Source organism: Rhinolophus ferrumequinum, chromosome 13 (assembly GCF_004115265.2).
Source record: "Rhinolophus ferrumequinum isolate MPI-CBG mRhiFer1 chromosome 13, mRhiFer1_v1.p, whole genome shotgun sequence".
In the NCBI taxonomy this organism is placed as follows: Eukaryota; Metazoa; Chordata; class Mammalia; order Chiroptera; family Rhinolophidae; genus Rhinolophus; species Rhinolophus ferrumequinum.
Genome location: NC_046296.1, coordinates 53,239,213 through 53,266,505, shown reverse-complemented (window position 1 = coordinate 53,266,505; position 27,293 = coordinate 53,239,213). Strand labels below are relative to the sequence as shown.

General features: G+C 45.3%; 1 protein-coding gene across 1 annotated transcript in view; it reads right to left on the bottom strand.

The window, feature by feature from the left end:
• The window catches only part of IFT172 (intraflagellar transport 172), a 33,054-nt gene that overhangs the window by 3,836 nt on the left and 1,925 nt on the right, over positions 1–27,293 (bottom strand). Inside the window, exons 2-39 of the mRNA XM_033124659.1 lie at positions 25,154–25,297; positions 24,812–24,924; positions 24,364–24,403; positions 23,987–24,052; positions 23,710–23,789; positions 23,398–23,485; positions 22,312–22,526; positions 21,288–21,411; positions 20,780–20,875; positions 19,718–19,879; positions 19,336–19,389; positions 18,987–19,090; positions 18,727–18,812; positions 15,816–15,928; positions 14,832–14,999; positions 12,120–12,256; positions 11,772–11,879; positions 10,371–10,455; positions 9,976–10,068; positions 9,405–9,482; positions 8,919–9,167; positions 8,672–8,750; positions 8,352–8,472; positions 8,036–8,180; positions 6,809–6,898; positions 6,131–6,228; positions 5,808–5,943; positions 5,605–5,721; positions 5,145–5,287; positions 4,266–4,359; positions 3,777–3,841; positions 3,384–3,564; positions 3,049–3,158; positions 2,801–2,930; positions 840–938; positions 552–661; positions 356–419; positions 153–239 (exon numbers count right to left, since the gene is read on the bottom strand). Coding sequence (XP_032980550.1) covers positions 153–239; positions 356–419; positions 552–661; positions 840–938; positions 2,801–2,930; positions 3,049–3,158; positions 3,384–3,564; positions 3,777–3,841; positions 4,266–4,359; positions 5,145–5,287; positions 5,605–5,721; positions 5,808–5,943; positions 6,131–6,228; positions 6,809–6,898; positions 8,036–8,180; positions 8,352–8,472; positions 8,672–8,750; positions 8,919–9,167; positions 9,405–9,482; positions 9,976–10,068; positions 10,371–10,455; positions 11,772–11,879; positions 12,120–12,256; positions 14,832–14,999; positions 15,816–15,928; positions 18,727–18,812; positions 18,987–19,090; positions 19,336–19,389; positions 19,718–19,879; positions 20,780–20,875; positions 21,288–21,411; positions 22,312–22,526; positions 23,398–23,485; positions 23,710–23,789; positions 23,987–24,052; positions 24,364–24,403; positions 24,812–24,924; positions 25,154–25,297 — 4,272 coding nt within the window. The remainder of the gene's footprint in view (positions 1–152; positions 240–355; positions 420–551; positions 662–839; positions 939–2,800; positions 2,931–3,048; positions 3,159–3,383; positions 3,565–3,776; positions 3,842–4,265; positions 4,360–5,144; positions 5,288–5,604; positions 5,722–5,807; positions 5,944–6,130; positions 6,229–6,808; positions 6,899–8,035; positions 8,181–8,351; positions 8,473–8,671; positions 8,751–8,918; positions 9,168–9,404; positions 9,483–9,975; positions 10,069–10,370; positions 10,456–11,771; positions 11,880–12,119; positions 12,257–14,831; positions 15,000–15,815; positions 15,929–18,726; positions 18,813–18,986; positions 19,091–19,335; positions 19,390–19,717; positions 19,880–20,779; positions 20,876–21,287; positions 21,412–22,311; positions 22,527–23,397; positions 23,486–23,709; positions 23,790–23,986; positions 24,053–24,363; positions 24,404–24,811; positions 24,925–25,153; positions 25,298–27,293) is intronic.

Here is a 27,293-nt window from a genome sequence, read left to right as displayed (position 1 = left end):
CCAAACTTCAGAGTGTGGGAGACTGAGCTCTCCAAGGCTGATCAGGCATCTTTGGGTTTTGGAGGCAGTAAGAGAGGGAACAGCTGTGGGGCAGGTGGGGAGTCCAGAGAACATGCCCGGCAGAGCTGGGAAGGGGAGGGAGAGAGCAGTACCTGCTTGGTAGCTGTTTCGATGCACTTGTCCCAGTGGCCCTGCTCCATGTACAGGTCCAAGGCAGCCACCACATCCACACCCACCAGCTATGGGTCAAGTGAAGACAGTTACATGAGGAGAGAGGACATGAGGGGGAGGAGCGGGAGAGACTCTCTTGAGCCTCTCCATGCCTTCTGCCTCCTGCTAACTCCGCAAGTCTCACCGAGTCCACTTTGCCCTGATTCTTGAGGAACTCTTTATAATGCTGGTCCACATAGTCTTCATACCTGTGAAGATGTGCAGAGATCTCACACTTCCTGGTCCCGGGATGCACACCCTGCCCATGAGAACTTTCTCCCCGAGTCTTTGCAGAAGGAAGGAAGGAAGAATTTCCCCGTGAGAAGGGGGCGTGAGCATACCGGGGATCCAACTCCTTGGCCACACGCTTCGCCTTGTTCCACTCCTCACCCTCAATGAAAGCATCGATGGCTTCCTTGACTAGGTCCAGGTTCAGATAGACCTCTGCCGCCTGCAGTGGGAAATCAGAGACTGGAGGTCATCTTTCCCCTCTACTTAGTCTCCCGTTTGCCCCGAACTGCATGCCATACCTGCCAAGAGGCCCACCTCACACAGCTTCCTGGGTGTAGGTATCACCATCCCACCCATCTGTGGAATCTCCGTCTTTTCAGTCCCAGCACCCTACTTACTGCATTGTGCTTTCCAATTCCAATCAGCTGGGGTCCTACAGCCCGAACTACTTCCAGGCTACGTTGGGGAGGCAGAAATTTGATGGAGAGTTCAGCTGCCTGAGTGGTTGAACAGGAGATGGAAATGGGTTGGAGAGACAAATACTGCTGAGGGTCCTCGGCCTGATCTGTGGTTTCCCTCCAGTTGCCAACTTTCTCTCTTAAACTCTTCCTCACCTTCCACCCTCCTGGGAAAAACCTGCCTCCTGGTCCATCAGAGCCTTTAAATGACCATCACAGTTCCCATCCAGTATCTCTTAGCTCACCCTCTTTCCAACATTCTCTTTGCTGTCTAAGGTCACTACATTTGGCCCTGCCACCTTTGACAACCTAGTTTCTCAAGTTCTTTGTCACCAATAGAACTTTGGTAGCATGGTATAGAGAAAGAAACCCTAAAATAGGAGTCCAGGACATGCTGTAAATGTTTGTGTTGGGCTTTTCTGAGCTTCAGTTTCTTCGTGCGTAAAAGTGATGGTCGGTTTAGGTTTGTACTGTGCAGAGCACTAGCCACTAGTGACATGTGGCTCGTCCCAACTGAGATGAGCTGTAAGCTTAAGTATACACTGGATTTCAAAGACGTAGTAAGAAAAAAGGAATGTACAATATCTCAATAAATGTGTATGTTTTATATGTGATTACATGTTGAAATAATAGTTTAGATATAGTGGGTTTAGTGGGTTACACTAAATATTGTAATTATTTTCATCTGTTCCTTTTTACTTATTTGAATGTGGCTACCAGAAAATTTTAAATGACATGCGTGACTTACCTCTGGGACCTGCACTAAATTTCTATTGGACAGTGCTGGTCTAGATGATCTTGGAGACAACTTCCAACCCTAAAACTCAGTAGTTTCACAAACCCAAGTGTCGTATAAGCTCCCTCTGTTTCCACTGTGATGCTGACATCCTCACCAGACTTTAATTTCCACATGGTCTAGTTTAGCTACAGATTATGCTAAACCTCCTGGTCTTGTGAATAACCCAACTTATTCTTGCCTTCTTGCCTCTCTTTCTTTACCGGCCAAACCCTTCAAAGCTTAAAGTGCCCCCATCCAAGAAGCCATCCTCTGACTAATCTGAAGAAGGTATGGTCATGCACAGACCCAAGTAAACAATGCTCCAGAGTAAGACACAGCAGATGCTTAATAAGTACTTGCTGGTTAAAATCTGCTAAACTCTCATAACCAATCATCAGTCCTTCTTTCTACTTTCTTCCCCTCCAATTTTTAGGGGCTATTCAATTACAAGGCCTCAGGGGCCTACAGGAAATTTTGCAAGGGTATCATTGGACGAATATTTTATTTAGAGGGCTGATCAATCTCGCCCCTTCATAAATCCTAATACCACATTGCCTTGCATTATTTAAACGGTACATGTATCCTGAATCCAAAGATACTAAAACATGAGTATTATATATATATGTTTTAGAGCTGATGAAACATACTGGCTTGGCTTAATCTGCTAGAGGATTCTTTTCAGGAGCTGCTGGGTAGAGAAGCCTCTGCTTTCTTCATGGCCTTCATCTGGCCCCAGCTCCAGGGTCTTGATTTGCCCTCCCAGTTCTGGTCCTAGGTCTGCCTCCTCCCTCACAAAGCCTCCCTAACCCTCCGGCCTGCGGAGATCTCACCCTTCTCTGAACTTCAGTTTGAATCACACACTGTAGTGATCACTCAGATACAGTATTAATTAATGGAGCCACATGTTAGTCTGACTTCCCCCAATTTCTGGCTGTCGGGGTTCTTTCTGTCTTATAGCCTTCATAGGTTGTGGATCTAACATCCAGCAAGCACTCAATAGATACTTGCTACTTGATTGAAAACAAAGACACAGGAGGAAAAAGACGGGTGTTTGAGAAGGAACGCTGGGTGTGATTGGAGGCCCGGGGAAGCAGGGGGCCAGGGAGGGTGTGGTAGGTCTCACCTTCATCCAGCACTTCTCCACCAGGCTGCTGCTTCCTGAGTCCCGCACTTTGAGGTAACAGTCGACAGCACGACTATACTCTCCAGCCTGCTCCCACTGTCTGGCTTGTTCCACGAGTCCCTCCATGCCCCTGTAGAGATGACAGTGCTTGTGACCAGGAAGGCGGAGGGGCAGCATGGCCTATCCTGTGTGCAATTTCTGACCCATCCCCAGCCCTGCCAACATCTCCTGGCCCCCTGGCTTCATACCTGGCCCCCTTCTTGGTAGCTTCTCGCTCATACTCTTCCTGCAGAGCCTCCAGCTGGCCGGGTACATAGTCCTTGCAAATCCTCAGGGCATCGCTCCATAATCCAGCCTCCTATTCGGAGTTCCAGGTATCAGGGCAGAGGCAGGTATGACAGCTTCCTACCGCTACACAATGCCATGGCCCACTGCTTCCTGGGTGTTTGGACCTCTCGTCTCCCTCCTCTTTCGCCCCTTCCCCTCCCCAATGCTAACCTTCTGAGCTTTCTCAGTACCAGAGGTCAGCGTAGTGCTCTGGGCTCTCACCCTCCCCTCATGGCCCTGAATCTGGGTTCCCCACCTTATAATAATTGAGGGCCAGGCCTGGTCGCTGGGCCCGAAGCAGCAGTCCTTCCGCTTTCTGAAAGTCCTTCTCCTCCAAGGCCCCCCGGGCCTGCCCCACCAGCACCTCCGTGACGCTGTCAGGGTCGTGAGCCTCGGCCACACGCTGAGCGGCCTCCCAGTCCTGGTTATGGACAAACCTGCTCCCAGATGGGGACACAGGAAAGGCTAAGTACAGGACTGAGGCCGTAACAGTGGGAGGCAAACAGCCATGTCACTGGTGGGGGTGGGGGTGGAGGGCATGTAAGATTCACTGGTACTAGGTTGAGATGAAGGTGAAGATGACAATGAAAGGTCACGGGGCTGGCCAGGCCTGGGAGGACAGGATGAAGGAATTTATGCGGTAACTCACATGAGAACTGCTTCCTTGGGTTTACCAGCCCTGATGAATTCAGCTTCAGCCTCTTCAAATTTACCCTATAGGGAGAGAAAGGCAGCCATATACAGTAGTACCTCGGTTTTCGAACTTCTCTGTTGATGAACATTTCGGTTTATGAATGCTGTAAATTTCATGGATCTATGGTATCATTAGATAGTAAAATTCATACTAAATTTGCAGTTTTAGGGGTTGATTTTTAAAGGTCTATAATGGATTAATCCATTTTGCATTACTTTCTATGGGGAAACCGTGCCTTGGTTTTCGAACGTTTCAGAACTTGAACGGTTTTCCGGAATGGATGACGTTCGAACACCGAGGTATCATTGTATGTTGAGAAGGAGACTGGCATCACAGGCAGCCATGAGACAGGAGGTGTGAACGCCTGGCAGCAGTGGGCTAGGGGATGGAGAGGAGGGCTCTGTGGTCAGGACCAAAAGCAACAGAGAAGTATCACATCCATACCTCATCCTCCAGGTACATAGCGTATCTGAGATGAATCTCAGGGGTTTTGTGCTTGAGGGCCAGCCGAGAGAGTTCAAAAGCAAATTCAAAGGAGCTGAAAAGGAAGGTGCAGATAAAGTTTGCCTACTCTATACTTCCTTCTGTAAGAGGAAAAGAAAAACAGAGGGCGAGAGAAAAGGGGAAGAATTAAGGGGAAGAAATAGGACCGATTAAGAAAGACCATCTATAGAGACGCACAGAGAAACGCAAAGGAAGACAGGCAGGCAGCGCTGTGATGACCACGTCGCCATCACGTATGTCAGGAGACACCTGGAAAAGCCTGTGCTTCCACTGCGAGTACGAGGAAGGGAGATGGGCAGGAGGGAGGGGAAAAGAGGAGCGAGCCTCACAGTACTGCGGGTCCTGGTGCTCCCTTCACCTATCCCGAGCCACAGCTACAGTAGCAGAAAAGCTTCCCCCAAAGAGGAAGCCTGCCTGCGCTCGCTCAGCACGGACCTGATGCAGGATTACTCTCGCATTCCAAACATGTGCTTAAAAAAGCTCATTTTGCATTTAAGGGAATCACGCTTCCATTCCTCAGAAGTAAGTTATGGGCTGGGTGCATTTGACCTTTAAAAGCTGTTCTCTCTCCACCCTTCTCCTTAGTTGGAACACCCAAAGATTAACCACTGTTCTAAGCCCCCAGGGAATAGAGACAGAGTTCCTAATTCATTCTTGCCTCTCTGTCAAGTCCTTCCAGGGATCTCTCCTTACCACATTTCTTCACTCTGCCTCAGCTTTTAGAACTGCTTTTGAGATACACATCAATTTCCTTTCTCTAGGTGGAGGCTCGGTCTGGACCCGGTCCGGGGTCCATGGAGAGAAGGCTTAGAGCCTCACCAGTTGTCGGCAGCATGGTCGACAGCAGCTTCCAGGAGTCCCAGCTTATTCAGCAGCCTGACTGCAGCCTCTCCTCTCAGGCTCTTTGCCCACAGATAGGCCACGTGTTTGTGGGCATTAGCTCCTCCATGAGCCTTGGCCACCTGCAAAGCAAAGCCACTCAGCAGTCCTCCCGTGCAGGGGTACATAGCTGCTCCCTTCTCATCTTTGACCTGACCTCAGCTTTGTCAAGATCAGGGACCTGGGCTAGAACAGGAAGAGAGCTAAATTGCAGGGTCTCTCAACCTGTTTAGGGTCCACGGATGGATTTCAGGTTGTCATAAAACCTTAAAATGGCATGAGAAATTCTGTATAGGTGTAGACATTTTTCAAAGAAAACCACAGCTGGTTTAGAATTAGATGGTCACTTGAGAGTGGCACAGAAGGATGGCTGCCCCCCAGTGTAGCCTGGATTCCTTACCCGGTAGGCCTCTTCCCAAAGCTCGCTGGATCGGTACATGTTCACTGTTGCCTTCCATTCCTGGGCCTCGAGGTAGTGATACTCAGCCTCCTGTAGTCGGCCTTCAGCCTCCAGCTCCTGGGGAAAGGTGGGTCAGGATGGAGAGGCGGGGAGATACACGGAGCCTGTTTGAGGAAGCGATGGGCAGGGACAAAGGGGCTCACCTTGCCCAGGTGTAGGTGTGTGTCACTGAGGAGATCTGGGTGGTGCTTCCCGACCAGGCGGATCATATCATCATACAATTTGTGTTTTTTGAACATGGTGATGGCAAGATCAGGCTCTTCCACTGTCACATACAGCCTAGGGAAGAGACGGAGATACAGCTGGGGCCTCCTAGACCCACATTCCTGCTGCTAGAATCATTCCTAAGAGGTCCTGTGGGTCTCTTCTACCTTCTGGGCAGAGGGCACACACCCTCAGACCTCATCCCTCTCTCCAGCCTTGAAGCCTCATCTCCCTCCACGCCTCCTGTGGGGCCTCGGCTCACCTTTCCGCCTCTCGGTACTTGCCCTGCTTCTCCATCTCCTGAGCCTGGGTGATGTACAGCACCGACACATCCTCTGGTCGCATGCACTTCATCGCCAGCTGTGCACACAGAGCAAACGTAGCCTCAGGTGCCAATTCCCAAGGGAAGCAGAGGGCTATGCAGAGCAGTCAGGGAAGTGGGGCTTAAGGGAACCTGTTTTCTCAGGAACTCTGAATTGTCAACCACAGGACTTTGGTTACTGCCACTCTCCTAGTTAGCTCAGGGAATTCCAAGTCCATAAGGAGTAAATTAAGAACTATATTCTGCTAAGGCAGGAGAGTCAGAGATGCCCTGTGTTGGGGGCACATGTTCCCACTTCCATTCTCCTACCTTACCCACCAGATTCTGAGAGCAGGAGCGAGAACACAATTCCCCATGTCACTATGGTGTCAGGAGTGGTATTCCAGATTCCCTAGCTCCCAAACCCCTCTGCTCTTCAGATTTACAGGTGTGGGAACATGGGCCTCTCTTCATCCTTACCTCTCCCTGTGGCTAAGGACCCAAATTACCCAGACTATATTTTGGTACTTTCTTAGCTTTCTGGGAACCCATGGAGGTGGGAGATCGGAGACTAAGAAAAGTGGCACCACAACCACAAAGGCGGAATTCTCTTATCGTGAACTTCACCCCCTGCTCTACCTTGTGGGCCTGCTCCCAGTGGCCGGCCTGGGTGTACATGTCTATCGCATCTTTTGTCCGGTCCCCCTTAATGTAGAGCTCCTCAGCAATCTGTGGTTGAGAGAGGCAGATACAAAAGGTCAGAGCAAGAGTTAAAGCACCCTGTAGGAGGAAAGAACAAACTCAGCTGGGAGGGAGTAGAGCGTGGGATACCATTGTCGTACAATCACAGAGGAGAAAAGATGACTATGGGTGTCTCAGACCTTCTACTGTTTTGAAAAAAGACCAGCCGAAAACAGTATGAGGACATTAGGACGGGAGTCTAAAAAGGCCTCGCCTTAGGATGTAGAGAAAAGACAACCCTCGTGCACTGTCGGTGGGATTTCAAATTGGTGCAGCCACTGTGGAAAACAGCATGGAGGTTCCTCAAAAAATTAAAAATATAATTACCATATGACCCAGCAATCCCACTTCTGGGTATTCATCTGAAGAAATCCAAAACACGAATTCGAAAAGATATGTGCACCTCTATGTTCACTGCAGTGTTATTTACAATAGCCAAGATATGGAAAAAACCTAAGTGGCCACAATAGACTATTGGATAAATAAGATGTGGTACATCTATACAATGGAAAGTTAGCTGGCCATACAAAAAAAAAAAAAAAGAAGAAATCATACCATTTGCCATAACATGGATGGACCTAGAGGGTATTATGCTAAGTGAAATAAGTCAGACTAAGAAAGACAAATAACATATGATCTCACTTATATGTGGAATCTAAAAAACAAGATAAACAAAACAGAAACAGACTCATACAGAGAACAAACTGATGGTTGCCAGATCAATAAATTGTATAAATGTCTAACCACTGTACTATACACCTGAAACTAATATAAAATAATACTGAATGTCAACTGTAATTGAAAAAAAAAAATTTTTTTTTAAAAGGCCTGGCCTTTCTGCAAGGCAAGGCAATTCTGTACTTTAACTAAGTTGGAATTATACATGAAGAATCACTCATGCTGACAAAGGAGAGCTACAGACTCGCTTCATATATTTGGGAGAGGGGTCTGTGTCATGTTAGAATGAAATAGGGTCAGTAAATGGCTTTTCTCCCATCCAGGGTGGTGATGCTGTTGGGCCCCAGAAAGAAGGATTTGGTGCGATGGCCCCACTTCCTGCTCTGGGCTCTCTCCTTGCTATCTGTACTGCAATGCCTCAAGCTGCAGAAAGGGGCTCTTCCTCACCTCATACTCCTGCAGAGACGCATAGTGTTGGGCCACACGAGGATAATATTTGGACGCAGTGCTCCGGTCCTGCAGATCTAATATATAAATTGCCTTCTTCCACTGGCGGGCACCCAGGGCAGCCTCAATAGCCTTAATGGAGCACCTGGCATAGTTGGGAAAGACATAATATGTCAGAGGAAAGAGGAAGATGGATGGAGGTAAACAGACACCTCAAGCATACTCTACTCTGTATTTTGAGATCTCATTTTTTTTAGTCCTTGGTGCCCTTACTTGCCCCAGCACCAATTGCCTTTGCACCCCCGGACGTCCATACCTGGCTTCAATATAGTGATTAATGGCTGCATCAAGCTGCTTCTGCTGTACCAAGTGGTCCCCCCACGCCTCCTCTAGTCTCACCACTTCCACTGGGAACGCCAATCGAGCCAGCTCCACCGCTGCCAGAGATGGAGAGGGAACTCAGCTCAGACTGCCATAGACGGGACTCAGGAAAAGTAAGACAGGGAAATGAGGAGGGGCAAATAGGTGAGAAGTTGAGCAAGGGAGAACTAAAGCCAGTCAACCTGAACAGATGCACCGAGACAGGTATTTGGGCAGAGCCTATGGCGGCGGCGGCCGGGGATGGCAGGGCCGTACCTTTCATGAAGGCGCTGCCTTTACAGTAGCACTCCAGGGCCCGCTGTGGGTTTCGGATCTTCTCAAAGAGATCACCTGCCTGGTAACACATACGATGTCACAATGATACCCCCACTACACAAAGAATCAAGTATCGGCCCCAAAAGGAAGAGAATCAGCCACCAGTCAGGGAGGGCTATACACTCCAAGATAGGATCGGGGCACTGAGCCCTGGGGTTCTGGGATAGGAATAGGAAGCCAGCCATACCCTTTCATACAGTCCCCCCTTGATAAGGGCTGCAGTGATGTGTTCCACCAGCTCGGTGTTGGCTAGCAGTTCCTCTCGGGTCAGCACCAGCCGAGCAGCTCTGGCAGGGAGCCCGGCTTTGAGGTAGAGGCTGATGGCTGCTAGCCCATCCCCTTGGCTCTCCTGCAGTTCACCTGCTCGCTCCTCTTGCTGTGTGTCCATCAGCCACTGGTAGTAACCTCGGCGCAGCTTCTCCAGCGTGGGATGCCCCTGGACATGCAACAGAAGAAGTAGGACTCACATCCCTCCCGCCTGCCACGGTCCATGCCATGCTTCTCCAATCCCACTATAACAACGGAAATCCTCCTGAACACGTGTCCTAACTCCTCACCATATCAGCTCCCAGCCCCTCCCCGGTTCCAGTTCCTGCAGCCTCCTTGACAAGAGGCGCTTTCTGATACTGGTGGAACCAAGGTTTGAACCACTGTGGAGAAGACAGACCGGTACCTTGGCCTCCGCCACGGCGATACACTCGTCCCAACGGTGGAGCTGCTGGTACATGTCCATGGCCTCCTCAACAGCGTTCTAGGGGAACCCGGGCAGAGGAAAGAGGGACACCAGGACGCTATGAGGATCAGAAATGAGCAAGCTCTCCTCAGCCTGCCTAAGATGCCAGCCCATGTGGCCTTTACTCATACACAAGCAGAGGTGGATTTATTGTGCAACTAAAAAAAACTTAAGCTTCAGGGCACCTTATCTGCACGGGCCCCTTCCAGGGCAGTTTTTCTTAAAGAGAGCTCCTCAGATTATAGAAGCTTTGGGCCCCACAAAACCGGGAGCTATCTCCATGCACAAGAATTACAAAGACAGGTTCTGGAGTATAGACTTTTTATGAGTGAAAGAGAAATTGTAAGGACTAATACAGAAGAGGAAATTGGAGAATGAAACTACTGGTATCAACTTCTAAAAGTCCTCCCCAAACTTTTGGAAGCCCAGCTGCCCAGTGCTCTTTCCTCCCGAGTTTGCCTCTTGTTTTGCTCTGATTCCCTCTTCCATCTAATCCCTCTTCTCCCGTTACCTGTTCTAAGAAGATCATTTCAGCCAGCTTGTAGTTCTTCTCCAGCATGGCTAGACGTGCTCGGACCTGATAAAAGTCTGTTCCTTCTCCACCCTGCAGGGGAAAGGGAGGTTCTGGTTATGTTGTCAGTGCTACAGGAGCCATTCTGTCTGCAGGCTGAGACAGGAAGGCCAGAGAGACGTGGACACTAAAAGATTTGGGAAGCTGAAAACCTTCACGGGGCTTAGGGGCTTGAGATTTGGCAAGCACCTCCAAAATGGTCCAAGTTGAAGGTGCAGGTGGGGTGGGCAGGGTAGAGGACATTAGCCATGGCTGGAAAGCTAGGAATCATGGAGCTGAGGACTAAGAGAAATCTCAGCTGGAGAGACCGAATGAATCAGGAGGATAATACTTGCATATTCCTGAGACACTTGATCTGCAATCTCATTGGTTTCGTGCAGGAATCGAGCTTTGGCTACATGGCCCAAAGCAGAAAAGCACCTGCAGTATGGAAGCAACAATAGTCATATTATTATAGGAGCATCATTAATTCATTGGTTCAGTAGGTGATACTATTATGTGCCAGGCACTGTTCTCACCAGAACTGGAGACACAAAGGGGATAAGACAGATGAGGGCATTGCTCTCAGGGAACTCACTTTCTAGTGGAAACAAACACTCAGTAAACAAGTAAACAAAGATAATTTGAGAGAATGAAAAATAAAATAAAATGAGTGATATCAGACAGTAACTGAGGGGACTATTTAAGTTGGTAAGAGGCCTGTCTGAGTAGCTAACATTTAAGCTGAGACCTGAATACCCGAAAGAGGAAGTAATGGTAAGATGGGGACAAATTATTCCAGGCAGAGGGAACAGCTCGTGTAAAGGCCTATGGCAGGAGTGGACTTGACATGCTCAAATAGCCAAGAGGACACCAGTGCAGCTGGAGACTGATGGGCAAGTCAGTACATGGTAAGCAAAGGAAGCAGAAGCCAGGTATTGTGAGGCCCTAAGACGTGACAAACAGTGTGGATTTTCTACTACTACAGTAAGCTACTGGTAGGTGCTGAACAAGTAAATGATATCATCTAATTTATGTTTTAAAAAATTATCAGTTGCTATGGGGTATATGATCTTAGGGGTATAAGAACAGTCTCAGTGAGACTACTTAAGTGGCTTTTGCAACATTGCAGGTAGGAGATGGTGGTGGCCAGTTCTAAGGTAGAGACGGTGCAGCTGGGCAGGTAAGAGATTCAAATATATGTTTTGAAGACCCTGGAACAGAGTCCCTAGGACTTGCTGACAGTCTAGCTGTAGGAAGCATGGGGAAAAGGGATCGAAGGTGACTCAACCCAACAGCGGCGGTTGACATTTGTTGCACACTTAAAATCTGTACAAAGCACTCTTTGCATAGATTCTCTCACTTGTTCTTCACGACCACTACCATTTTCTTTACCACCCTTTGAATTCTATTATTATCCCCATTTTACAGAGAAAATTGAGAAACCAAGGCTGGGAGATGTTCACTCCTATACCTTACTTGGACTACACACATCAACGCATGGATGGGTATTAAAAACTTTGAAGGGGTACCTAGTTACCAGAAGGGGAGGAAAAAAACGGTAGTAGAAGACATACTCTTACAATCCAGGATGGAGGATGTTTGGAATAACTGTACTATGGAAGGGTTCTAGTACATTTGTTGGCATGGGAAGGGAAGCAGTGCCTTCACACTGGGTAGGAGCTGCCCACATTTAAAACACCCACGGGGTCAGTCCTCCTAGTGGCTGCGCCCCTCAGCTCTACAGGCCCCCTCACCTCTCAGCAATGTGTAGCTGCCTTGCCTCTAGCGCCAGTTTACTCAAAGTTTTCCACATTGCCTCTGTTTCTGGGGTCATTTCCAGAGTCTCCAAGAAGTCCGTTGCCCTGAAGAAGGAAGGAACCAAAGCACAAAGAACGAGTCCAGGGTCAGGAAGATACCAAGGAATATGGGCGATGGGGCAGGGGAGGGGAAGTCCAGGCCATTATTTGTCTTTTTTGTCTCATCTCCTCCCTGGATCACCAAGTCCTGTTTAGATAGGGCCTGTTTTACAACCCATCCCAGGTCTTCCTCTCTCAGAACCAGACTTTGCCACCACCTTGCTGGTTAGCAGCACAGCCCCTCACCGGGTGTAGTTGCCGTCATCGATGGCGGTTCCAAACTCAATGAGGCCCTCATCCAGTGTGTAGGCCACTGTAGTCACACCTTCCGTCACCATCACCTCAGTCTTGCCCCCGCCCCGCTCCAGACCGACAACATCACCCTGGAGAAATTTAATTCCCCCCGACCCGAATTCCTGATTAGTGTTTCCACGGACTGAACTGCAGAACCGACCCACCCTCACCCAACCCTAGTGCTCACACACTGGGGGAATTACGGTGGCCTTTGTTTTCCTAACATTTAGTTTCTCTCAAGAAGATAAAAATTCCTTATCTATGGGATTATGCTTGGGTTAAAGTACACTCCTAGCTGTGAGGGCACTAATGCATGGAGGTAAGGTGATAAAGCGTGGCATCCACTTCTGCTTCCAGCAGTACCATAGCCAGGTATTCTTAAGGATCCGCCCCTTAAAATACAAGTTGAAGCTGGCATACTTCTTAATGCATTGCTGAGTTCAACTACAGAAATCACTAGGAAAGCTTCCTAGCCTCTCCCCTACCTTCTCCTGAAAGAAAGAAAGGAAGGAAGGAAAGGAAAAGAGAAGAAAAGAGGTCAATAAGCAAAAACCTGAGCAGAAAAATATGGAAGGTGAGCAAGTAGGAAGGATACAGTTGCTCTGAAGGCAAACCTAGCGTCAGGAGAATAAACCTTGGGTCCTCCAGCAGGATGAGGAGGCCAAATCTGAGAATTCCGCATTTAAACCTGGGATGCTCTCTTCAGTAAAGGGAATAAAAGTGGTACAGGTCATTAATATGCCTAATTCCTGCAGAAGTAAACACAAATCATCTCTGGAGGAAAATGTCCATTTTAGGTCTTCAGGATTCCAAAAGAGTCAATGTGGCATGAGCTCATAATAATAATAATAATAAAAACAAAATACAAGTAAACAAACCAATATAAAGGAGTAAAAACAATAACAACTAATAACAGTTTTGGACCTCCAAGGATTTCACATATTAAAATAACAGTTGTTATAAAAACAGTTATGAAATATAAAATAATTATGTGTGAAATGTTTAAAGATCTAAAAGATGAAATGAAAAGTTAAGCAGAAACAAGAAACTATCACAAATGGTCAGGTAGATTGAAAAAAAAAATACAGGACCTTATGAAAAATTACATTTTTAAAATAAAAACCTCAATGGACGGTTTAAATAGCAGATTAGACAATGATGAAAGCTAATTAATGAACTGGAAAATGTACCTAAAGAAATTATCCAGAATGTAGCATGGAGCGAGAAGGAGAAAGGAAATGTGAAAGAGAGGTTAAAAAGGCATAAAAGACAAGAAATCTAACATGTGCCTAATTAGTGTTCTGATGGAGAGAATAGAGAATGCAAGAAAACAGCAATGTTTGAAAAGGTAATGGATGAAAAATTTCCAAGATTGATGAAAATATGTATGGTCAGAAATACAGGAAGCACAATATATACCAAGCAGGATAAATAAAAGGAAATTTATATTCAGACACATTGTAGTGAAACTTCAAAACACCTAAAAAAAAATTTTGTTTTAAAGCAACCAGAGAGAAAAGACAGATCACCTGTACGGAAAGGGTTGTTAATAAACTTCTCAGAACAACAAAGGAAGTCAATCAATGGGACAATATTTGCAAAAGGCTAAGAAAAATTAACTGTCAATCTAGAATTGGGTACTGAGTCCAAGAATCTTTCAAGAAAAAGGCTAAATAAAAACATTTTCAGATAATCAGAACTGAGCGTTTATCACCAAAAGACTTTCTTTCAAGAAGAAAAATAACTTCAAGAGGGAAGATTAGCAACGCAAAAAGAAAAGGTAAACAGAGAAACGGGTAATCTGAACAGTCTGTCTGTACAAAACAATAATGTCTAACTTTGGGGATAACAAAAGAGATCTAAAATACTGGACGACAATGACAAAGAAGTAATCAAAGTTGAAGCCATGTAAGGTCCTTGCATTGTCTGTAGGGGAGGGGATGATACTGACTACCTCTAGACTTTGTCAATTTAAGTACAAGGTAAACTTTCAAGGGTGATACTATCGAAATAGGATGCATAACTCCAAAGCAAAATAGTGAAAAATGGTGTTTAAAAAAAAGACGAAACAAACCAAAATACCCAACCTTACTCAGTCTAAAATGAGACAAGAAAGGAGAAAAAAAAGAGATGTAGAAAAAGAACAAGAAGAAAGTATCACGTGCCCTATCCACACCCACCAGGCATCCTAGCCTGGCACAGGAGCCTGTCTTCTCTGCTTTCATAGGCTCCTCCCAGATTTTGGAAGATTCCTTTGAGTGTGTGTGATACAGTGGGACAGGGTCTCATCTACAGTCTGAAAAACAGAGGAACTGAACTCTGAATGGCTCATAACAGAATCAGCACACAAGAAAGTGACATAGCCCTGCCCCTCCGAGCTGAATCTTCCAGCTTAAGGAAACTCCTCATTATGACCTGGTGAATTTCCAGGGCCACTATAATAGAGACCTAGTCTCCAAGGGTCTAATAGAATGTCAGGAGTCTGAACAAGAATGGTCGCAGGGCCTGGTCCACTGTGGGGAAGGAGTCTAAGCTTTACTTACCAACTCGATCACAGAGATTATGGGTGGTGGGCAGAGAAAACCAACTAACCTTTGGAGCTGCCTCAGTATTCTAATTAATCAGCCTGACACTGTGTCTGAGGTAGCCTGGGTGTCGACGTACCCTGATAGAGGACATGGTGACCCTCTCAGGCGCCTCAATGTTGTACCACACACACAAGCTGTTTCGGTTCTGAGCTACCAGCACATCACTTCCTGGGACCCACTGCACGTAGGAGCAGAAGTTGAGGATCATTGTCTTAGAGCAGCTTTCAATATCGTATAGATGCAACTGAAGAAGGAAGAGGAAGACAGCACGATGAGAAGGGGTTATGGGGTGTCTTCCGATCTTGACCATTTCCCTAACGGTGAAATGTGTTGAGCTAACCCACCGGTCAGGTACATGATGAATTTCAAAGTGTATTGACCTGCAACCCTTGAAGTTTATGCTGAGTTGGTATATTCTGACTCTGGCCTTCACCCTAGGAATTTAAGTTAGCTGAAGGTCAGACTTTCATTCTTAGCAAAGCTCTGGGCCGCAGTTACCAGCCTGGATTACAAAAGATAGGCCATCAGACAAATTAAATGGTCTGGAAATTTGTGACGTGGCTTTCACATCACAATGAAAATAAAATGAAAAATCACCAGATAGTCTCTTTGCCCCTGAGGTTGAACCTTTTGGTGATACCACATTGAGACCAGAATCCACAGGGGCAGTAGGAGACTGTCCTCCAGTCAGCTGCAATGCTGTCAGACAAGCGTAGCTGAAGAGCACTGGAGCCGTACGTGTGGGTAAAGGTCAGCTAGGCATCGGAAGAGGAATGCAGGGCTGAGGAAGCTTCATGAGGGCACAGACTTGTGAAAAGTAACAGACAAACCAACTCGCAAACTTCCCTACTGACCTTGGTGCCAGCAAGATACAATCTCCTTAAGGGTAACATAGGGATGCTATCAGAGTCAAAAAATGTTGATTCTGTGCCTTTTGTTATGCTAATGGCATAGCACCAAGAAATTAGGTCCCATCCTGCCTCCCACAATCCCTGGTATCGACTAGTACCACATCCTCTATGGACCAGTCAATGGCTAAGGCCTCAGTAACCCTCCTTACGCGAAGTTTCCGGTCCCTGAAGAGAAGCTTGTGCCCAGTCTCATTAAGTTCCAGCCAATCCACACGGCTCTCATGGTTGATGGTGCCAATGTTATAGCCACCAATCAGATCGACTAGAGATAAAGGAGACAGGGTTAAGAAGAGACGTTCCACATCATCCTATACAGGGCATGAGGCAGTCTGCAGGAGTCTGGCCTTACAATCGTATGTTGGGCTTTAAGAATGTTGTGTGCATCTAGACTACGTCCTGAGGAACACAAATGACCAATACAACATAACTTTGCTAAGACGCTTAAGATGTTGGGTTTCTTCCAAAATTGTACACATTTTGTTTAACGCTGTAGTTAACTCAAAAGGTCCAGACCCATCAAAAAATGTGATTCCTCTCTGGGACCCCTGGAGTTGTCGCCTCGTAGATCAGAACTCCAGAGCAATTGGCTTTTATTACTCACAAAATCCTCTGGAAGGCAGTACTGAGCACATTCAGGATATACCCCAATTACAGCCCACCAGCAAGAGAGCTGATGAATGAAATGACCTGGAGGATCATATTTGCTCCAAGGAGTTACCTGCACATTTGAGTGCCTCTGATGTAAGAGCACCGAGGAGTAAACAGTGGTGAAGGCACACAAACAAAAATCACAGGAACCTCTGTCTAAGGTTAGGCTGATCAGTGCAGAGGGTGGGTATTGTGTTTGGTCTGAATGTTATAGACAAAGTAAGAAATGATCACACTTAGAACAGACCACCCAGGACTCGCTAAGATACTTTCAGGGAGTCTCATGAACAAAGCCCATTCACAACTCTTACTAATATACATTATTAACAAGCAACGGTACCTGCCTTTGGTATATATGCTGAAGCTTTTCTAAAAACCAAATGCCAGCTAATGTCTACAACTGGGAAGACCAACTTAAAAATAAATTTTCCTTTAATTAAAAAGCAAAACAATAAAGCCATGTTTTAATGCCCCAATTATAAGTAGAGCTGTGGGGACTCTATTTCTGTGAAGACTGAAATTATATACAAAATTATCTGTTATATATATTTTTCTGGGAAAGGATCTATAATTTTCATTAGATATTCAAAGGGATCAGTGGCCCAGAAGAACTCTATCATTTTACATACACTGAAGATGAGACCTACAGAGGGAGGTGACTTGTCCAAAGTCTCATAGCTCATTATTGCCACTGGAACTTAGTCCATTGGACTAAGTAATAATAATATTATTATTTCCATTATAGATACAACTCTGAGCTCAGCAATCTGATATGAAACATAAAATTCACGAAATGTAAAAATATCTTAAGATATTTGTATATGAAAACTTGATTTATGACAGAAGACATTACAAATTAGTGGGTGAAGAATGGACTTTCAATAAAAGATTAAACATATGGAAAAAAACCAAAATTAGATCCCTACCTATATCATGCACAAAAATAAATTTCAGTGAAAAGCAAAATTTTAAATGTTAAAAAAGAAGAAATAAAAGAAAAACACAACAAAAAAAGTTAAAATATACAAGGGAGGAGGGAAGGATTTCTTAGATAAGACCTCAAAAGTCACAAACTATTTCTTAAAAAGTAATAAAATGGACATTTAAAATTTAAAATATTTCAACACTAAAAGATGCTGAAAAGGAGAAAAAGACAAGTCACAGGCTGAGATAAAATATCTGCAATGCAAATAATGATCAAAGGCGATAAACACGCACACACAGAACTCCTTCAAGTCAATTAAAAAAAGACAACCTGATTTTAAAAATATGCAAGGGATATGAACTGGCAATCCACAGGAAAAGAAGTCTAAACAGCCAGTAAACAAATGAACAACAACAACAAAACTAATACAATGCGATATTATTTCACATAAATCAGACTGAGCCAAGTATTGGAAAGGAATTGGAACTCTAACTGCTGGTAGGAGTGTAAAGTGGTACAACCCCTTTGGAGAGCAATTTGGAAATATTTAGTGAAATTGAAGATGTGTCTCTTCTATGATTCAGCAATTCCTCTCTAGGTAAAAACCGTACTGAACTGAAACACTGCAACAGTGAAAAACCAACAACTTAATTGTCCATCAAAAAGATCCAAGATAAATACAACGAAATGTTAGGATTTGACAGAACTGGGTCTAGGTATACAAGTATACAAATATTCCTACTAATAACAGCCAACTTTTATTAAGCTCTTATTATGCACTGGGCACTAGTCTAAGTACGTTTCATATGAGGTAGGTACTAGTTTTGTTCCCATTTTGTGGATGAGGAAACTGAGATACAGAAGTTAAGTAACTTACCAAAGATCACACAGGTACTAAGTACAGAAGTGGGGAGGTTTGACTCCAGAACTCTCTTCTTTACAACTACATTATATAGGTATGTTATTCTCTATACTTCTTAGAGAATACTATGCTATTCTCTATATTTCTTTTCTATGCTTGAAACATTTCGTGATAAAAAAATGAACAATTAATAGATAAAATGAGATTTATAAACGCAAACATCTGTGAAATGAAAATAAAGTTTGTCATCACTAGTTACTAATGACAAAATGTATAGAAAATAAGGCCCCTTCAAGAGTCTATGATCCTGTGAAGTCTAAACAGGAAAATTCATAAATTTGCTAATTGTTCTTCTCTACAACTCACACATTTTTGGCCCTAAGATATACACCTAGAGAACATAAATAATTATGTGGGCGGCTGTATACATACCAATCTATCTATATCCAGACATCTAGATATACACACGCCCATATGTGAACATTTCACACACCCGCGGCAGAGTGGGGTCACTCATCTACCTGGTGCCTCTCAGATTCCTGGGTCCTCTACTGCACACAATCCTGTGATACGGAAGTGTACTATAAACATCTACTTTGTTATTTCAATTATGAGAGAATCTTACCTACAGCAATAGTCTTAATATCAACAAGATAAGCCAATTTCTTATTCTCTTCCATTCCTCGCTGACGCCTCTCATTAATACGGACACTGAAACATGAAGGGTGAGATGAGGCAAAATGGGTTTAGGCAGTTAGGATGTTTATCCAGGGCTCTGAAGTACCACATGGGATAAAGTGTTCAGATTAACCCGAGGACACAGGAGGTCAAAGTCAAAAAGGAATTCTTTTGCCTTTCAAAATGGAGAGAACCTTGTGGGGTTACCTAATGAGGTGAGGGTTCATGAATTCAGTACGGACAGAACCCAGGGTATCATTGCTCCCGTATTCCACCAGGGTTAGCTCTCCGGCATTGAAGATCATGCATACCTGGGGATGAATGGAATCGTTATATGGCGGAAAGCTTGCACGAACAAGGAGGAAAACAGTAGAGGGAGGTACTCTGTCAGTTCAGAGTGATTCCCACTTTTCTGTCTACTCTGTTCCTCTGCCTATTTCACCCCCACCCCTCCTTTATCTGATGTCTCCTCGATGCCTTGACACTTGCCATCCTCTGACAAGGGAGCTGGAAGGAGGCTTAATGAGATGGTGATGGTGGATCAAGCTCTACTCACATTTTCATTTTCAAAGAAATACTTCTCATTGCCACCAGATCCCTGCCAAGCTACCTGTAAAGGGGGAGAAGACATAACAAACAATGTGGATAACTATCCAAGACAATGCTGAAAGAATGACAGGCGGGGAGGCAGAGAGATCGATTTGGGGGAGGCTTTTGACATTGCACAAAAGAGGTGCTATGTCAGATTTTGCCCTAGTCCCTATGTTTCTGAGAGATGGGGTAAAAAAAGTCCAACAGTGGTGATTCCAGGATTCTAAACCTCCTGGGTCACATTGCCTGAATCCAGGTCCCCAACACCAGAATGTTAGAGCTCCCATGGAGAACTCCCCCCTAGGAACCCTGGCTCCCCCAAAGTAGCAACTCAAGATAGTTCCTACCTCACTAAGGCGATTCGTGTTCAGGTCCCCCAGCAGCAGCGTGTCTGACGTGTGGGCCACCAGATAACGTTCTTTTCCCAGGATTTTCACTTCTTCCACCTCATAGCCATAGTGTGACTTGAGTACCACTCGGGTCCCTGATGACAGGTTCTTTACAATCACCTTGGTAGGGAACATGTCTGAGCTACCTGGGCTTCCCCCAACTCAGAAGAGGCGTGAACGTGCTGTGCCCTTCATCCACCTCCACAGTGCCAAACAAAGCTAATACCTTGTTCCTCACCTGGCCTAGGATACTGCTGGTAATAAGGACACCTCACTCTTAATCATGCTTTGTTATTTATGAACTGCTTTCCTATGTTATCTTTTTTGATGCTTATAATACATACGATTCTGCAAGTTCCACTGGGTAAAACCTGTCACTCTCCCTATGTTCGCATAGCTATTTGTACAAAGCTTTATGGTAACTTTTACCACAGTGTACTATATTATTTTTTGATATGTTTGTCTCCTTTGCTGGAACGATCTTCTCAATTAAGGAAGAATGCATTATCTTTGAATTCTCAATGCCCAACAGTGCTGACACACTGAGAATGGATAAATGTTTCCGGAGAAAAGGAAAGAATGCAGGAATCAATGAATAATAAATGGAAGGAAAGGAATGTAGAGATAGACAAAAGAGAAAAGTGGGCTCTGGAGCTAAGAAATAAGTTTACAACATCATACACAGTGAGTTCAGAGGCTCTAAAACCACAGAATTCACCCTTGTAATCTTACTTATCACCTTCCCTAGTTGACGTCACGCAGGCAGTGACGTTTTAAACCAGGAAGATGTAAGTGGCAATAAACACCTCTTAAGTCTGGTGTTTAAACCTCTTCTTATAATAAGCTGGAAGAACTACAGCAGGAAAGTTGCCAGAGAGTTGCCCTGACATACTCTGTTCCCCAGAACAGCTCTGCCAGAGGTTAAATTTGACATTGTGGCTGTGGCCAGAAGGCAGGGAAATATTCCAAGGATGAATGAGCCACGGCAAGATCTTGGTCAGCAGACTTTTAGCTGCTCACCTGGCTGGGTCCCACGTATGTCAACTCAAACTTGTTCTTGTAAACGCTCCTTCGGAGGCAGCAGTCAAACTGTTCCACTCCACCACAGAGTGTGCCCTAGAAGGGAAAGTGACAGCACAGAGGGGAACACACATGGTACACAGGCACGAGAAGGTATCTAGAGGCACCCTCAAAACTTAGCTTCTAGACTCTACAGACAAGGTGGCAATAAAAAGGCTGGTAGTCTTTGGAAGTACCAGTAGGAAAAGAGGTGGCAATCACAGGACTTAAGGGCATCACACAGTGATGGGATGCAAGGGAGAAATCATCCAATACAACTCTTTGTCCCTTTCGGCCTCCAAGAAAGTATGAATTTCTATTTCCTGTCTGTAAAGTCAGGTTTTTAGGATGGGGTGAAAAGGGAGGAGGAGAGTCTCTAGTGTCAGGAGAGCGTGCTTTGGGATGAGGCAAGATGTTTCCTAGTCTGGAGAAAGTCACCAATGCCAAAAGGGGTTAACTAGTGACATACTGCACAGAGTCGGGAGCCATCCCGCTTCCAGGCCAGGGCAGTGACAGTGTATAAGTTGGCAATCTCCTTGGGCTTCGCCTCTTCCCAGACACTTCTTCGAGGGCTCCAGTTGAGCACCCGAAGTCTGAAATAAAGGATGTGGCTTTTAGAAGAGATGAAGGATGAGAGAAAGAGCAAAAGTGGGCTGGTAGCTGAAGAAAATTAGTCTTGTTAAATCAGAGAAGGAAGGAAATAAAAGAGAACCGACAACTTACAGAGTCTAGGTAGTAGGAGAGAACAAAAAGGTTCAAAGGAAGTTAGTTGGGAAAATCAGGTCACAAGTAAAATGGAGTAAGAGTGATGGGAGTGGAAAAAACAAAAGGAGATTGTGGCTGGTGAGGAAAATGAGCTGTTAGCAATAAAGAAATACGGAAAAGGTAGGATTAAGAGAAGAAAGAAAGGAACAGGAAGAGACACAAATGAGACTGAAGGCGATAGAAAGACAGACCTGACAAAGTTGGAGTTAAAAGCACTCCAAGGAAGTGATGGGACCCAGACCCTAGCTGTTCATCTACTCTTCCCTCATTCATTCATTCATTCATTCATTCATTCACCAAATGAGCGTATATTACGTACTAGATGCTAACCTAGGCACTGGAGATAAAAAAAGTAAACAACAGGCCCCTTTCTCAAGGGCTCTTCAATTTAGCCAGAAAGATATAAACACCAAAGTATAGTACAGTGTGACAAACACTAACCCAGTGGTCTGAAAAGGGGCATTAGGAACACAAAGAAAGTGGAGATAAATTCTGCTGTGGAATCCCAGGGAGATGCATAGACTTAAGAGCATGCGCATTTGGGAACGGCCAGCATGCCAATGGATGGTAGGAGCAGGGAGAGGAAAGTGCATGAATTAAAACCTGAGAATCTCAACATCCACTTGATTCTGATTTAGTCTCCCACTCTGGCTGAGAATAACTGGGCTAAGGCAAAAGAGTACACACGGGAACAGTAGGCAGAAGACACAATTGGAAGGGGGACCCACCTGTCATAACTTCCCAGCACTACAGACTGGCCCCCAGGACTTGCTGCCGCTGTGGTGAACTCCCGCTCCTGAGAGTCACGGCTATAATCAAAAGTCTGTAGCACCTGACCTTCCTTGCCATAGGCCACAATCCTCCGATCACAGCCTGCAGCCACGATGCTGTTGGTTGCCCAAGCCAAGGCATAGGGTGGGCATGGGTGGTTAACCAACTTCCCCTAAGACAGAAGTACGAGGGTTTTAATCGCTCTGACTCTGTGGACGCCACCCTGGAAATTTCTTATTCCTAGCACCCGACACACTCACTTTGACCAGCCTACTCTGCAGAAGTCTTCCTCCCAATGTTTTTCCACCCCATCACTTCCTAATCCTGAAGACTTCACAAACTGTCTTTCTGTGGTATAGGGGCACACACATGCATAAGACATATATGCATACATGGTGGAAAGTTCACAAACTTAATTGTCCAACTTGTATACACACTTACTGATCTTGCTTGTGTTCAAGAGGAAACTGCACAATACTTGTGTGTCGGAGATCTTTAAAGGCAGCCAATGAGGGCCTCCAAAGGGAGATGTCTGACCCATGAACCAACACTGTGTGGGCCCACAGGGAGCTATGGCTCCTTACACTTGTTTTTAAGGAGGGATACATTTAATTATTACACACATAATGCTTAATGTAAATGATTCAAACCATAGAGAATTATATAGAGTAAAACATGAACATTCCTTTTATCTCCCATCTTTTCCCTCTCAAGAGTAAACAACTTTCTTCTATGAATTTATATACATTATTTTTTTTTACAAAAATGAGAATAATTCTCATTTTTCATTATCCTCAGAGTCTTTATTTCCCTTTGTCTCAAGGTCCCTTCCACCTGACTCATACTTGCCCATAAATATTAAGCTCTAGCCTCCTAAACACAGATCCTTTCTGTGCCTGAATCCCACCATCCCTCTCTCTGAGGTATCACTCCTCTAGCCAACGCCCCCAGCACCTCAATCTAAATTCCTTAATGTTCAGCCTACTCTAGGAGAGCTCTTGGGATTTCGTTATTCCCTATCCCAGAGCATCCTTTATTCATACCTGTGACTCTCCAGACCCTTCATCGTCAAAGAAATACCTAACGATGGTGCCATCTGCATGACCAGAGAGAATTCCTTTCCCAGAGCAACTGAAAAAGGCGGAAAAAGAGGGAAGGAGAGAAACACAGGAAGAGATTAGAGTATTCTGTCTCACCGAGCGTCCCCTTTCTCTGTCAAAGACAACCCTACCAGTGGTTCCTGCTACCAGTCCTTCCCACCTGTTGTACTATGGTCTCCCAGTCCAGATGTCCCTCCCCATGGCTTTTTCCTACAATGTTTCAGCTCTCAGGATTTCCCACTCTTCCTTACTCACTTCGTTGTCAGTGACACCACGTAAGAATCTGTCCCATAGATGGTAGATGACTTATTAGTTTTAGTGTTTGCTAAACGAACCTGAAAATGGGAGAATGAACACAAGTCTGGTTAGGCTACTTGCAATTTCACCCAGATCCTAAGGAAAGAAAAAGAAAAAAAAACAAAAAAGGGGTGCCTATGCATTGTCCCTTAAGGGAGAAGATGAACCATATTCCTCTCCCCAGAACCATCATCTCCACCCACCACCTCTCCTGTGTCTCTCTTTCCTCCTTTACCTTCCCTTCGGCCAGTCCAAAGACAATGATGTACTCTGCTGGCCACTGCAGACAAGTAATAGCACTCTGTAAGGAAGAAATAATGGAAAGGATAACCCTGTCCATGGAGGTCAGCACACTTATAACAACCTGCACCTGAACAACCTGGACACCCTGCCACATGCCACCACCCAGCTGCCTACAGGGAAGGAGAGGAGGAGACAGCGGGGCTCTACGGAGGGAAGTGGATGAGGATGAGCAGGCAGGGGGCACCGTCCTTGCAGCAGGAAAAGTCAGATACAGATGTTACAAAAGGTAACTCCTGGTTAAAGTTATAAGCAGGTATCTTAATACACGTTTGTTCAGCCTAATTTCCCAGGGACTAGTCTGAACTGTACCGTCTGGATGAACTTGTTACAGATGACTTTCTTGTCACCCCTGCCAAATAAAAGGAGAGACAGCGTATTAAAAACCACTTCTGTAAATACATCAACACACATCATGCTGGGGGCAGGGAAGAAAGAGCAGATACTCTCCTGGCTCACTGGTGTTTCCTACCGCTCCATAGGCCCTGAAAGCTTTGGACCAGTAACAAAGATGCGACACCACCCGCGGCTCCCTAGGTTCTCACAGGACCTCCTGTTGACCTTAAATTGATTCCTCCAGGGATGGGATTGTGGAACATGGGACAAAGCTAGGGAGGCAACCACTGTAGACTCTGCTGGCTTCTGCCTGCCATGCCCCAGTGTGGCTCCTCGTCCTCTCTATCCCCCCTCCCCAGGGAGGCACTTCTTCCTGCCTTCCCCCTTTTCTTTGGGTCACCCATTTCCCAGCCTCTATCCTCACCAGTCTTCTCCAATCTTGTAGACATAGATGATGTTGTCAGTCTGTCCTATGGCAATTTTAGTGGAATCAGGAGAAAACGCCATGCCCTTCACCATGTAGCTCTTCCTGCCATACTAAGAGTTAAAAAAAAAAGAGAGAGAGAGAGAAGCATGAAAGAAAACGAATGAGTATATGTGAAAGAGAAAAGAGAAGAAAAGGTGCACCTGTGACTGTGGGCTTCAGGGATTTACACTGAAAAAGCAGCGGCAGGCCACTTCCTGTGTGTATGGCTAGGAAGTGAATTAGGAAGTTTCCCAGGTCTGGAATGCCCCAAGTTAAGGCCCACATGAGTACCCTCTTCACCTTCATGTCAGCTGGTTTGGTGGAGAATTTATCTCTCCGCTCTCCATGCTCATCATACAATAACACTACTCGGTCCACTGTGCACACAGCAAATTTGGCATTGTTCTGGGACCACGCCATGCAGGTCACCTTTGCAGCTCCATCCTGCAGAGGTAAAGGGGGCAAAAATAAACCAAGGTGCTGGTCTAGAATGCCAAAAGCATTTCTAGTTCCATTGCTTCTAGTGTGACTGGTCAACTTTGCTTAAAAAGTCCGTAAAACAAAGAGATACCCAGGATCCACCTTGGTCTCTAGGGCCATAAAATCCTAGACGGTGAGAACAAGGCACTTCTAGAAACCCATAATGTAAATGCACTAAGAGGTGACATTCTTAGTCAATCGTACCAATGTGTTCCTGCAATGACCTTGTTCCCTCATACCCTACGTCTGCTACTGAAGTAAATTCAATTAATGTAAGTTTTGGTCTTTGGCCATTCATTCAATTAATATTTTTGGAGTACCTTACTGAGAAAGGCATGTGGCCAAGGGCTGAGAGGGAGACAGGAGCAAAACATGGACCCTGTCCCAGGGTGTAACAGGAAGGTGCAAAACCAGGAAAAGTCCTTAAGAGAGGTATGTGCAAAACATTACAATACTAGGTTTGTGCAAAAGTAATGGCAGTTTTTGCAAGTTTTAACCTTTTAAACCACAATCACTTTTGTACCAACCTAAAGTTTGAAGAAGCCTAAGATAATTTTATGTTTATATGAACAACATTAAGCTTTGAAGAAGGAATGCAGCTGAGTGAGGGAAATTATCTGAGGTAGAAGGAATGGCATGAGCAATGGCAAGTATGGTCAAGAAATAGTAATTTGGGCCGGCCCGGTGGCTCAGGTGTTAGAGCTCTATGCTCCTGACTCTGAAGGCTGCCAGTTCGATTCCTACGTGGGCCAGTGGGCTCTCAACCACAAGGTTGCCAGTTCAATTCCTCGAGTCCTGCAAGGGATGGTGGGCAGCGCCCCCTGCAACTAAGATTGAACACGGCACCTTGAGCTGAGCTGCCTCCCGGATGGCTCAGTTGTTGGTTGGAGCGCGCGGGATCTCAACCACAAGGTTGCCAGTTCAATTCCTCGAGTCCCACAAAGAATGGTGGGCAGCGCCCCCTGCAACTAAGATTGAACACGGCATCTTGAGCTGAGCTGCAGCTGAGCTCCCAGATGGCTCAGTTGGTTGGAGCGCATCCTCTCAACCACAAGGTTGCTGGTTTCTACTCCTGCAAGGGATGGTGGGCTGCGCCCCCTGCAACTAGCAAAGGCAACTGGACCTGGAGCTGAGTTGCGCCCTGCACAACTAAGATTGAAAAGGACAACAACTTGACTTGGAAAAAAGTCCTGGAAGTACACACCGTTCCCCAATAAAGTCCTGTTCCCCTTCCCCAATAAAATCTAAAATAAATAAATAAATAAAATAAAAAAAAGAGATACTTTGAGCTTCTGTAAATATCCTGTTTTAAAAAAAAAGAAATAGTAATTTAATTTAGCTGAAACTATATTATAAACAGAAGAATCGAGGAGGTAAGGTAGGAAAAACACTGAGGCCAGCTCAAGAAGGATCTTCAAAGCTAGGCTAAGCAGTTTGGGTTTATTTGGTAGGAAAGGGAGAGACAGTGAAAGCTCTGGAACAGGGAATAAAATAATCAGAGTTGAGACTTAGGATGAACAGTCACTTTGTTGTTGTTTTTCTTTTTTTCCTTAACTATTCACTTCACAAAAGTCCAAGTTAGAAGCAATCATCTCCCAGTGAATTATTCTTGCCATGTCTGTCCCTTCCACCACCTGTCCCTGGTCCTTTGTGGCTCTACCCTAAGGATTTCCCTCCTTGAAATAAAACATTTAGTTTGGGGATGTAAAGTACAGCATACGGAATATAGTCAATAATAATGCAATAACCAAGTATGGTGCCAGGTGGGTACTAGACTAATCCAGGGGAATCACTTCATCAATTATATACTGGGGGTGCCAAAAAAATGTATACAAGTGGACACTTGGGTAAACGTTGCTCAAGTGGTAGTTCGTCATAATCAGAAGTGTCTGGACACTGATGGTAACCACTTTGAGCACCTCTTGTAATTGCACAAGTCAAACGTGACCTGTATTCATCT